This window comes from Abramis brama (genome assembly GCF_963993115.1).
Source record: "Abramis brama genome assembly, chromosome: 7".
Taxonomy (NCBI): domain Eukaryota; kingdom Metazoa; phylum Chordata; class Actinopteri; order Cypriniformes; family Leuciscidae; genus Abramis; species Abramis brama.
The window spans coordinates 23,900,105-23,912,399 of NC_139969.1; the positions used below are offsets into that span (position 1 = coordinate 23,900,105).

The 12,295-nt window shown below is 35.6% G+C and overlaps 1 protein-coding gene across 13 annotated transcripts in view; it reads left to right on the forward strand.

Moving 5' to 3' along the window:
* The first annotated feature begins 2,895 nt into the window (after window positions 1-2,895).
* Window positions 2,896-12,295, forward strand: part of kif1ab (kinesin family member 1Ab) — a 31,978-nt gene continuing 22,578 nt past the window's right edge. For 7 of the 13 annotated variants that reach the window (XM_084120516.1, XM_084120511.1, XM_084120512.1 and 4 more), the window contains exons 1-13: window positions 2,896-3,198; window positions 5,474-5,660; window positions 7,750-7,823; window positions 7,970-8,149; window positions 8,271-8,336; window positions 8,416-8,594; window positions 9,307-9,418; window positions 9,670-9,747; window positions 9,839-9,904; window positions 9,994-10,011; window positions 10,100-10,178; window positions 10,341-10,419; window positions 11,058-11,200. In XM_084120516.1, the coding sequence (XP_083976642.1) occupies window positions 5,555-5,660; window positions 7,750-7,823; window positions 7,970-8,149; window positions 8,271-8,336; window positions 8,416-8,594; window positions 9,307-9,418; window positions 9,670-9,747; window positions 9,839-9,904; window positions 9,994-10,011; window positions 10,100-10,178; window positions 10,341-10,419; window positions 11,058-11,200 (1,180 nt within the window). In that variant the 5' untranslated portion in view covers window positions 2,896-3,198; window positions 5,474-5,554. Of the gene's footprint in view, window positions 3,199-5,473; window positions 5,661-7,749; window positions 7,824-7,969; window positions 8,150-8,270; window positions 8,337-8,415; window positions 8,595-9,306; window positions 9,419-9,669; window positions 9,748-9,838; window positions 9,905-9,993; window positions 10,012-10,099; window positions 10,179-10,340; window positions 10,420-11,057; window positions 11,201-11,401; window positions 11,441-12,295 lie in introns of all 13 variants that reach the window. The other 6 variants (XM_084120510.1, XM_084120515.1, XM_084120517.1 and 3 more) reach the window with 1 other exon arrangement.

Here is a 12,295-nt window from a genome sequence, read left to right on the forward strand (position 1 = left end):
TTTTTCCATATTATTTGCATTTGAATAATTTCTATAATATAATAATGTATCTAGTAACTAAAATCTAATTGTATTATTTTAATTATGCAATGATTTTGTGAGTTTAAATATATTTAATATTCAGCTATTTTGTAAATGAATGAGCAAAGTGTTAACATGAATAGATTGTGCTGTTCCCATTCGGTACTAAATTGCTTACTCTGTACAAAATTAGCTATTCAGAACACAGCGATTCTCCAAAAACACACCAGTCTTGTGTCATAGGAAGCAGATGCTGATGTCAGAGCAGGGACTTTGACCATAGCACTGGTCCCCATCACTTATCCTGCAGTAAATAATTAGTCTGCACAGTAAATAAGTGGAAACGCAATGTTTACCCTTGTGTGCCCTTTGCACTGTGGTGGAGGTCAACACCCACTTCACAAGCCAGAGTAAGAGAGATGCAACTCTTGCCATGCTTTTGTGAAAGACAAGACATTTATGCAATGCATATTGACCATATTGACGTGGTTGACCTTCAAATGCTAATTCAAAAATGGATTATATATTTAAATTGACATCCACTTGTGTAATAACGAGCAGAATGATGTCAGCTGCCCAGTAGATGGGGCTGTTCTGCTAAAACTATTTTAGTCCATTGAAGTTATTATTACATTTTTAATTTGACTAGTACAATAGATTTATCTTCAAAATATTTTTTTTCTTGCTTATGCATCAGAGTGAAAAAAGAGATAATTGTGTCTCTATATTTCACAATGTTACTTTTTATCTTATCTCAAAAATTTGTTATACTTTTTATGTTTTACATTGAATATTTATGTTTTTTTTCCCCAAAATAACCACCAGATAAAGTCAAGATATATTGTGGTTGTTGCTATGGACTAAGTTGACTAGAGTGATTTAGAAGTATTCAATGTGAAGCTTACACTGGTAGCGTACCTGAGAGAAAACGGATTTCACGTCAAGTGATATCATTTTCAGCAGTAAGAAAAATTACTGCTTGTTGTTTTGCAGAAAATCACAGTTATATATTATATGAGAATAGTAAGGCCTGTAGTTAGGGAGAATATAATTATATTTTTAGGATGACAATTTTTGACAAAAAAAAAAAAAAAAAAACGCCCCCAACTTGTGGTATTGCTTCCCATAATTACTGTAGTTACCATGGTCTGAACATCACATCCTTTGTTTTTCCATCAGATGCAATCTATCAAGGTGGTTGAATAAAAATATTTGGACTTTATATTTAAAAATTACCTCAAGTTAGCATCAGCTAACAATATTTTTCAAATTTTTCAACATGGTTCATAAACAAATATTCACATTTATCTATTGTTATTTTGGCTGGCCTTTTTAATTTTAAGCTAAAACTACTTGTTCTCTGATTTTGCTGTAAATGTATAAAGCAAATTGCTTTTTTCAGAATGGAACATTTTACCCCAGCTGTGTGGGGCAGTTTTGGTACATATTTAATTTTTGTTAAAAATCTAATAACATTAAAACTCTGGACATTTTTCACACTTGGTTCTTAATTTATGTCAATGTCACTGAAAACTGGAAAAACTATTCAAGACACATTTAACTTTTGTTTTTAGAGCCTCATGCTTAAGGCCCCCCCCCCCCCCCCCCCACACACACACACTCTACCACACACACACACCATTGACAATGGTTCAGTCTATATTACTTTGTACAGCTATCAAAGTAGTTTAAATTTTTTACAAAAAATGTATGTATGTAAGTTTTTTTATTGTTTTCGAGAGAAGCCTCCTAATGATCAATAATGTATGACAACATATGTTTTTACATTGCTTTAACTCATCAAACTAAGTTAAGCAATTTGTAACTTTTTTTATGTTATACAAGGTTAAACTTTTTTAAAGTCAGTTTAATGTAATTTAAGTTGAAATTACGTAAACATCTAAGTTGATTGTACTTAAAAGTTTAAGGCAGCGAATTAAGGTTATTTATTTGATCAAAAATATTGTAAAATGATGTGATATTACTGCGATTTAACTGTAACTTGGTTTACTTTAACTGTTTTCAATTTTAACTTATTTTAAAATATAATTTATTCCTGTGATGGCAAAGCTGAATTTTCAGCATGCGTTACTTCAGTATTTTCTTATTACTTCAAACATATCTTATTATTATCCATGTTGAAAATATTTGTGCTGCTGCAGTCTTCAGTGTCACATGATCCTCTGATTGCTGCTGATTTGGCATTCAAGAAACATTTATTAATATTATCAATGTTGAAAGCAGTTGTGCTGCTTAATATTTTTTCAGGATTATTTGATGATTGAAAGTTCAAAAGCTTTATTTGGAATATCAATCTTTTGTATCATTATAAATGTCTTTCCTATCACTTTTGATCAATTTAATGCATCCTTGCTGAAAAGAAAATGAATTTCTTTAAAAAATATATATTACCCCAATTTTTTTATTATTATTAATTAAAAAATAAATAAATAATTCAGACCCCTTTTTTTAAGTGAACCCAACTTGTTTTTCTCCTTGCATAAGCTTAGCTGGCACCCTCTAGCCTTCATAATGAGTTCATTGAGAGGGGTCTGTGCTGTGCAGGCTGAGACACAGACTCTGCTGGCTAAGCTTGGAATTTAAAATGAGCTCTTTGTGCTTTTAACACTGTGGTTTATAATATATTCGAGGACACGAAAGCAAATTCATGACCGTGGTCTTTTTTAACAATGTCCTGTGATGCTGCTGTTATCGCACCCTTTCTGTCTGTGGCTCTCAGCCTCCCATTCTCTCTTTCGCTCCCTCCCTCCCTCCCACTCCCTGTGCTGCATCAATGCTGCTAGCTCCCACACTGATGATGTCATCAGCGACTCACGGCTGATCAGCATCCTTGGCTCCACCATAAGAGCCATTTTGTGTTAGTCTGAAGAAACACTCTCTCTCAACACATCCTCACATCCATTAACCCCTCCCTCTGCCTGGCCCTTCTTGATGCACCACTGCGTACCAGACCCTGCAAAACCAGTCTCCCTCAGTCGGATGGTCTTGCCAGGGGGGGCTCCACCTGCATTGATGTCGCTGAACTAGGGAGAGGCTGAGAGCCCATAGGAAAAAATAAAACAACTGGGTGAGGAAGAAGACGGCGGATGGAAGCAGACTTGATGGAATAACTCGCTGCTTTCCGCAATCTCAACAGGATATTGCCATCAGGAATCAGTTAAGTGAGATCTTGATTATTGTTTGTTTAGGCCTATATTTTATAAGCAGTGTTTTTCATGACTCTAATGAGAATAAGGAGGGTGGTGCACTATTCCACTCTTGTTTTGCCCGGAAAGCCACACAGAGGCTGGTGGAATACAAAACCGTCAGCAAAAAATGAAAAAGATCTGGAAATAGATGTTTATAAAAGGAAAACCTTCACAGAATAGATAGAATTATTTGTTCAAATTTGATCTTGTACTATAATGATACTATTTTAGCATATACACATCAGTTGTTTTATTATTATTGGATAGCAAAGGACATTTAATGTATAATTGCTCTAGTCAGTCTTATTTACATGTACAGTATTGACTGAGATTGGCCACAGTGCTGAAGGATGCTGTTTATGTTGAAAGGGTGAGGCCATGTCATGAAATCTGGGCCTTTTTCATCATTTAGATGTTTTCAATTTCAAAGGCCGGTAAGATTGAACTGATAATTACTGAGTGAAATGGCTTCTGTATGAATATATATGAACGACGTAACCGTATTTTTTATTTATATATATTTTTTTATTAGTAACGTTAGCCTATTATTATTTTGAGGTGCGTTCGGGTATTAAAGTAGCTACGCACTAATATTTGTGGAGGAGGAAACGATTTACGTATTTAATATCGGAAATTCGAAATTCTGTATATTTGCTTGTATTCTTCTCTGGACTCAAGACTCTGAGAAAATAGTGCCATAGTAACAGACAGACTTTAACACCCCATGTCTACCGCGACGCGACACCCTCGAGCGCTCCTATTGGAGGCTACATTGCAAACTAATGATGTCGATTATAATTGTGTAGATAGTTTCATTGATTATATTGGAAGCGTTTTTTATTTGCCTCGTCTCTAGCAGTGTATATGGGGTGTTACTGCCGCATCGCAGCATCTACGCAGAGGCAGCTCTAAATATAAACAGATGGAATACATATTTATATATTATAACCTTGTTTAGGATATCTGCTTGTCCTCCGTGATTTGCTTAATGGCCGTTGAAACGGATTCATTGCGTTTGTTTTGCCGGGTGGACTGAAGGATGCTGACGCAAATGCCCGTCCATCACAGCTGATTCATGACTGTATCTAGGCTGACGGGCAGCCATTTTCAGTAGATTCTACGAGGACTGTGTGTGCGCGAATAACATTTGCTCAATGCGCCGTATTGTGTACAAACATAACTGTGATTTTCCATTCGAAGGATGGCACTCAGCCCAGTCTTTTTCTGGATATGATAAATCTATGGATAAATCTTGTTCAAATTTAGGGTAGGCTACCCACAGCTTGTTTTTAGTAGGCTACATTTCATTTTTTATTTTCAGTATTTCACTTATTTTTGACAACGTTTAGGTAGCTAGCTAGGCTATATCCCACTTGAAGTTGCCAGTAAAACAAAAAAAGAATCAACTTGAAATGAACAGGATAATTTTCCATATTAAATGTTGAAATATAGCCTATCCTAAATTTGGTTCTTTTAAAGAATAAACATGGATAGTTTTTCTAATCCATCACTGATTTAAACCATGATGTGTAGCCTAATATATTTTGTAGTACGAAATAATTTAAGCTATGTAACTTTGACCCACTTCCTTTTCTTTTTTTCCCTTTTCCCCATTTAATGGATTAAGATATCCACAGTTGGGCAGTTATCAAATGGGTTATTATGTGAGATGTCATAGTCTCTTAAGAGTTGTTAAAATGAAATGTCACTAACCCAGAGTATGATTTACACAGCATGTATGCTTTGTAACATATGCTGTGAACAGGCTGTTAGTTATTTTGTTAAGTAAATGTGTCCATATGAATCCTAAACCTGTTTGTAAGCCTGTTTTGCAATACAGTTTTAGGGGTTATGAATTCACATAGCCATATCAAGTGTACAGTAATCTGCTGAATGCGATAGTCCTGATGAGTCATGGTCTGGATCTCAGAGAGCTCCATTACCTAAATTAGATTATCAATAGCGTAACTTAGCCAGGTCAATATCCTGAACAGATTCATGGGATTTTTCCCAAATTATTTATTGTCTTTATTAGTTCTAAGTGAACTGCTGAGGTACTAAATCTAAAGTGTAGGCCTTAACACATTTCTTGCCTCGTTTTGCCTCTATACTGTAGTACTCTTTATTCTATAGTGAAGTAAGTTTCACATATACAAAGAATAGAAATGTTCATACCCCTTTTTTTTTATAAAAACAAAAATGTATGATTGCAACACATAGCATGTCAGTGTTTCTCTCTACAGGTGGCAGGTGGCCTCTGATTCCTGGCAGGGCTTCGTCCAATCAGATCCTGTGCAGTAGCAAAGCCCCAGCACTCAGACACCATGGCATGTGCCTCGGTGAAAGTAGCTGTGAGGGTCCGACCCTTCAATTCACGAGAGATTGGAAAAGATAGCAAGTGTATCATTCAGATGTCAGGCAACACCACCAGTGAGTGCTCTTTCAAAACATCTGTTTTCACTTGCTGTCAATGATCATTTGAACTAATTTAAGTAAGAGATGCATGCCAGTGTGCTCACTATGCTGTAGTAATAATTTATGATCGTAATGAAATATTTATTCTGATGGTCTCTCGTCAGCACCCCCATGAGAGAAAATATTGCATCTCTAGGCTTATGGGTTTGAAAATGTCAAAGGGGTCATGCTTTTGGTTTTGGTAAAGGTTAGCTTTAATTGATTGGGTGTGCTGTCACCACCTGACTAGATTTGTTGACTTACTATTTGTTTCATAGTAACAAAACTCTCGAATTTTAGTAATTTATATGTAATATTCTTGCATTAATCCATGAAAACAAAAATATGAGGAACAAAATCACATTTTCACTTAGAGATGGAGACTGGTTCATCTCATATTGTTTGATGCGGAGAGTGGCACAATAACACAAATTATTTGTTACTATGATGCTAGAGAAACATAAAACAGCAAGATAATATTGCCATAATGATAAAAAAAATGTGTAATATTTTTAATGGAAAATACTATTTCATGGACAGTAAGAAATATGGTAGAAACACTTCATTTTGATGGTCCCTTTTGAATGCTTCTTGACTATAACTAATTTTGCAGCTACATATCAACTAACTCTCATTAGAGTATTAGTAGACTGACTGCTAATATTTGCTGATTCTTTATGGTGATGGTCCTCCAACAGACATTCTACTGACTATAAGTAACTTTGCAACTACATGTCAACTTATTCTAACCCTACTAGTCTACTAATACACTCTAATGAGAGTTAGTAGACATGTAGGTGCAACGTTACTTAGAGTCAACAGAAGGGACCATCAAAATAAACTGAAACCAGAAATATTCATCTCTGTTTCATTTTCTTAACTCATGGAGCAAAAAGCTTTGTATCCTAGCTGTACATGTTCAGAAACATTGCCCATTTCAGGCCAATCTGTGGCATTTCCAGCCCCCGTTTATAGAGCATCTCCAAAAACTGTCAAGCGTCCTGTTGTTCTGCCTGCAACATGAGTGGGAAAACAGAGTCAGCTGATGCAGAGTGTGAGGTCAGACACACTGCACGGCTTTGTGCTAGTGAGAGGATGCAGGGAGGTTCATGACCTCATTCCCAGAACCCAAGGGATGGCATGTTTCACGCTTCCTTAAACTCATCTGTCTTGAAACATGCCTACATTATGCATATAGCCTTATAGGGTATATTGCCAGTATGCTGTTATGATGACTACATTGAGATATTTAATGATTTTTAATATTTTTGTCATTTTTGGACATGGCTTTTCTGGATACATAAACAGACAGTCAGGTCTTAATTTATATAAATGGCATATCATTTATAATTATAGTTAAATGTAAATTATTTGTTTATTTGGAGTGTACTTTACTGTTCAAAAGTTTGGGTTTGGTAAGTTTTTTATATAAGTTTTAATATTTAGGAAAGAAGTCTATTATACTCACCCAGGCTGCATTTATTTGATCAAAAATACAGTAAAAATAATAATATTGTGAAATGTTATTACAATTTCAAACATTAATTTATTCCTGTGATGTCAAAGCTGAATTTTGAGCATTATTACTCCAGTCTTCAGTGTCACATGATCCTTCAGAAATCATTCTAATATGCTGATTTGCTGCTCAAGAAACATTTCTTATTATTTTCAATGTTGAAAACAGTTGTGCTACGTAATATATTTGTGGAAACTGAAATCTTTTATGAAAAAAAGTTTAAAGGAACAGCATTTAACATAAATCTTTTGAAACATAAATGTCTTTACTGTCACTTTTGATAAATTTAATGCGGCCCTGCTGAATTAAAATATTATTTATTTAAAAATAATAATAATTTGGACAGTAGTGTATAAATATATTTACAAGAATAATGACGTTCTTCTGTCCTCATTATAAGGTTTTTAGCACCCTCTTTTGGCATAAGAGATTTCAGGTCTGATCATGAATGGAATGAAAATGGGGAAATAGTTGAATGTATGGTAGTTTGTTGTTTTGTCCATTAGATTGTAGATTTATTCTTATAGACATGTTCTTTTTGCTTTCTAGCAATTATAAATCCAAAACAGCCAAAGGACAACAAGAGCTTCAACTTTGACTATTCCTATTGGTCGCATACGACGGTGAGTTTCTTGACACATTAACTGGTGAATCTGCCTCTTATGCAACTCACTGCTGCTATTTTTAATTCTACTATGATCAGGATGGCTGTTCTAGAGACATTTAAGATGATTTCCCTTGGGGATCTGTGTGTTTCTGTCTTCAACAGCCAGAAGATGTGAACTTTGCATGCCAAAAGCAGGTTTATAAAGACATAGGGGAGGAAATGCTTCTGCATGCCTTTGAGGGATATAACGTCTGTATCTTTGCCTATGGGCAAACTGGAGCCGGAAAGTCATATACCATGATGGGCAAGCAAGAGAAAGACCAAGAAGGCATCATCCCATTGGTAGTATACTATAATTCAATGTGTTATTGACATTATCACTGTCTTTGATATTGTAGCAAATAGCTCAGATGCTTCCAGGTTTGTGGAAAAACTTTCTCAATGCTTAATCTCTCTGTGACAGCTTTGTGAGGACCTGTTTACCAAGTTTAATAACGATAATGACAACAGCATGTCATACTCAGTTGAGGTAAGAGCAACACCTTCATAAATTGCATTCTTAACAGAATCTGTAGAGCAAGTGAAAATTGTTCTGTTTTTTTTTTCAGGTCAGTTACATGGAGATCTACTGTGAGCGTGTGCGGGACCTTCTGAACCCAAAGAACAAAGGGAATCTGCGTGTGCGAGAGCATCCTCTGATGGGGCCGTATGTGGAGGACCTATCAAAACTGGCTGTTACTTCCTACAATGACATTCAGGACCTGATGGACTCTGGAAACAAGGCCAGGTGACACAAATTTAAGTGCAGTATGGGGCATCTCTGAATTACACTACCCTTCAAAAGTTTTGAATGTTTTTGAAAGTAGTCTCAAGACTGCATTTATTTAATCAAAAATACCGTAACAACAGTAATATTGTGAAATGTTATTGCAATTTAATAATAACTGTTTTCTATTTGAATAGATTTAAAATGTAATTTATTCCTGTTATGGCAAAGTTGCATTTTCAGCATCATTACTCATATATTTTCAGTACCGCATGACCCTTCAGAAATCATTCAGATATTCTGATTTGCTGCACACAAAACATTTCTTATTATTATCAATTTTGAAAACATTAAATGTTTTTGTGGAAACCATGATACATTTCTTTTTTTCAGGATTGTTTGATGAATAGAAAGTTCAGCATTTATTTATTTGAAATCTTTTGTAACATTATAAACATTATAAACTGTCACTTTTGAATTAAACTATTCATTTATTTTTAAAAGCAAATAATACTACTGTCCCCGAACTTTTGATTGGCAGTGTATTGCTGCACATCATTTTGAGGGTATAGAGCCTAAATGTAAAAAAGTTGAAAGTTGTACTTATCTAGAAGAAGCACAAATCCTTACTTTGTATTTGAATGGCAAGAAAATGTATTTATGTTAAGCACTGAAATTGAACAAATCAATTCACCACTGCATCGCTTTCGCTTACCATGCTGTTCATTCGCAGGACTGTGGCGGCCACCAACATGAATGAGACCAGCAGCCGCTCCCATGCTGTATTCAACATCATCTTCACACAGAAACGACATGATAGTGATTCAGAAAACACGTCTGAAAAGGTACTGCATCCTCTCCTTCAGCCTTTCCCACCAGGCCTCCATGTATAGCTGTGTTTAGCATTGTTCTATATGAGAATATGTGACTGCCTGATCAGAAATAGACTAGAATGCAAAAGTCGGTGAGTGGACTCCCTGCAGTTCGAACATCACTGATGGATGTTGGCAGTTTGACAGTTGCTGAACTTGCTGGTACAGTATGTGCATTAGAGCGCTTTACTGTTCTGAGACACAACATCTTCGTTCTCAAACAGGTCAGCAAAATCAGCTTGGTAGACTTGGCAGGGAGTGAGCGGGCGGATTCTACTGGAGCTAAAGGCACTAGACTTAAGGTGAGTCACTTTAAGTTCAACAGAGTTTCATGAGATGTGTCATTTCAGATGAGTGCATCCATTAAATGTGCATGCTTTGTCCCTTTTCTAGGAAGGAGCCAATATCAACAAATCTTTAACAACACTGGGCAAAGTTATCTCTGCGTTGGCCGAGATAGTAAGAATTCTTTCAATTTAAATAGGAATGATGTTAAAAGAAAAGTAAAGATCTGTAAACATTTTACAAATATTTCTTTTGTTTTGTAGGACTCTGCACCAAACAAGGTGAGGATCGGTTGAATCTATCTGTAATAATCAAGCATTATGGCTGTAGCTTTGACAATTGACATTATGGCTTCTGTTCTCCCTACAGAACAAGAAGAAGAAGAAAGTTGAGAGCTTTATTCCATACAGAGATTCAGTTCTGACATGGCTGCTGAGGGAAAACCTTGGTACGAGGCTTCATGCACCTTGCACACACCTTCTTAAAAATAATAATTGCTCTCCATCAATTAAAGCATTTCATGTTGCAGTCAACATGGTCAGTTTAACTGTGGTATGGTCCAAAAACAATAAAAACTTTCCTGAAGGTCACAATGTTTTTCATTTATCAGGAGGTAACTCTCGCACTGCCATGGTAGCAGCTCTAAGCCCTGCTGATATTAACTATGATGAGACACTCAGCACGCTCAGGTAAGAACAACATGATGCCATAAAGGCATTACTTAATATTAGACTAACAGAGTCACGAAATACTACACACTTTTTCGGTATGTGACAAGAAATGCACTTTATGGAAAACAATGATCATTACCCTCATGTTATTCCAAACTCATATGACTTTTGTTTGTGGAAGGAGGAAGAGAAGTTTAGCTTTCGTCCATTTAATGAATGTAAATGGCGACCAGAAGCTGTCAAGCTCTGAAAATGACTAAAAAGCACCATAAACATATTTGAAACAAATCATTCCAGAAGACTTTGGACTCAGTGTGCAAGTCTTGGTTACTTGGTTATATGGATAATGTTGCTGTAAAGGTGTTCACTTTCATCGTATAGAAAATGTGTGAATATGCTACATTTCTTCTTTTCGGTTCCATTGAATAAAAATAATAATACAGGATTTGAACAACACATTTGAACAAAATGACAGAATTTATTTATTTATTTTTAAGTTATTTAATTTTTCGAGGTAAAAAGCCATTCTTCCAGGCTGATGTAAGTGTTCAGTATGAGTTGTGATTAATACCAGTTTATTTTGATTCTAAATACTGGACTATTTAGGACATTTTGATGCTGTTTTTGGATAGTTAATAGCAATATCACTGCCACAGATATGCTGACCGAGCCAAGCAGATCCGTTGCAACGCCGTCATCAACGAAGACCCCAACAACCGCCTGGTGCGCGAGTTGAAGGAAGAGGTGGCTCGTCTGAAGGATCTGCTCTATGCTCAGGGTCTTGGAGACATCATTGAGAGTGAGTCACTTGTGATGCATTTCAAACAGAGGAGTTACAACATTTCACTCTTCTTAAAATTGAATTTAAAATGCAAATGCTGCCAAGACAATGAACCTAGAAAAGCAAATATTCTCTACAATTACATTATCAGAAACCTGAGGGTCAGACAGCTCTAGGAATGTGTCTGAAGGATTTGTCTTCTCTCTCTGTTTCTCTCAGCATATCGGGCACAAGCTCCTGGGATGTCTGCTCTCAAATGTGTGTATTTTGGCACTCTAAATGCTTCACAGCTTACAATAACCCAGGGGTCGGCAACTTTTTTTTTCTTAAGTTTATTTTATTATAATTTTTTATTTCTAATAAAGCCATATTTTTTGAGCGCAAAAATAAACAAATCAGTGCCAAAGTTTGTCACCCATGCAGCGCTGTGAACTGGACTGCGCAACTCATAGGAAATATACATTTATTAAGGTTGCACAGGTCAGTTTTTGATTTGTCTGATACATCATGATTTTTCTTACATTTTTGCTTTGGTGGCTTAAAGAGATCGCTATTTAAGATTTCATCAAATTCTGTCATTATTTGATCACCCTCATGTCATTCCAAACCTATATGGCTTAATTTCTTCTATATTCTTCTATCTATTGTGAGAAATGTATTTTTTCCCAATGGAAGACAATGGGGTCCAATGTTGATTGGTTACCAACATTCTTCAGAATATCTCCCTTTGTGCTCCATAGAAGACAGAAAGTCATACAGGTTTGGAGCGACATGAGGATGAGTAAACAATGACAGAATTTTTATTTTTGAGTGAACCTTTAATATGAGGAATATTGCCACTTTATGGAATTATGGAGGTTTATAGGAAATTAGCATGCCTTTAATCTGAATTGTCAGTGAGTGTATTATTTAAATATTGAAATATTATTTTGTTTTGCAATTCAGATTCAGATCATACAACATTTGCTCTCCAAAGACTATTTTTTCCCATATTTGCTGCTTGACGAGTGTTAATTTTGGACTTTGACTTCAACATTTTATAATAAACAACTAAATAATATTACAATCATATAACAATCATAAATCCTCTGTCCTTTTCATGTGTCTTCCAAC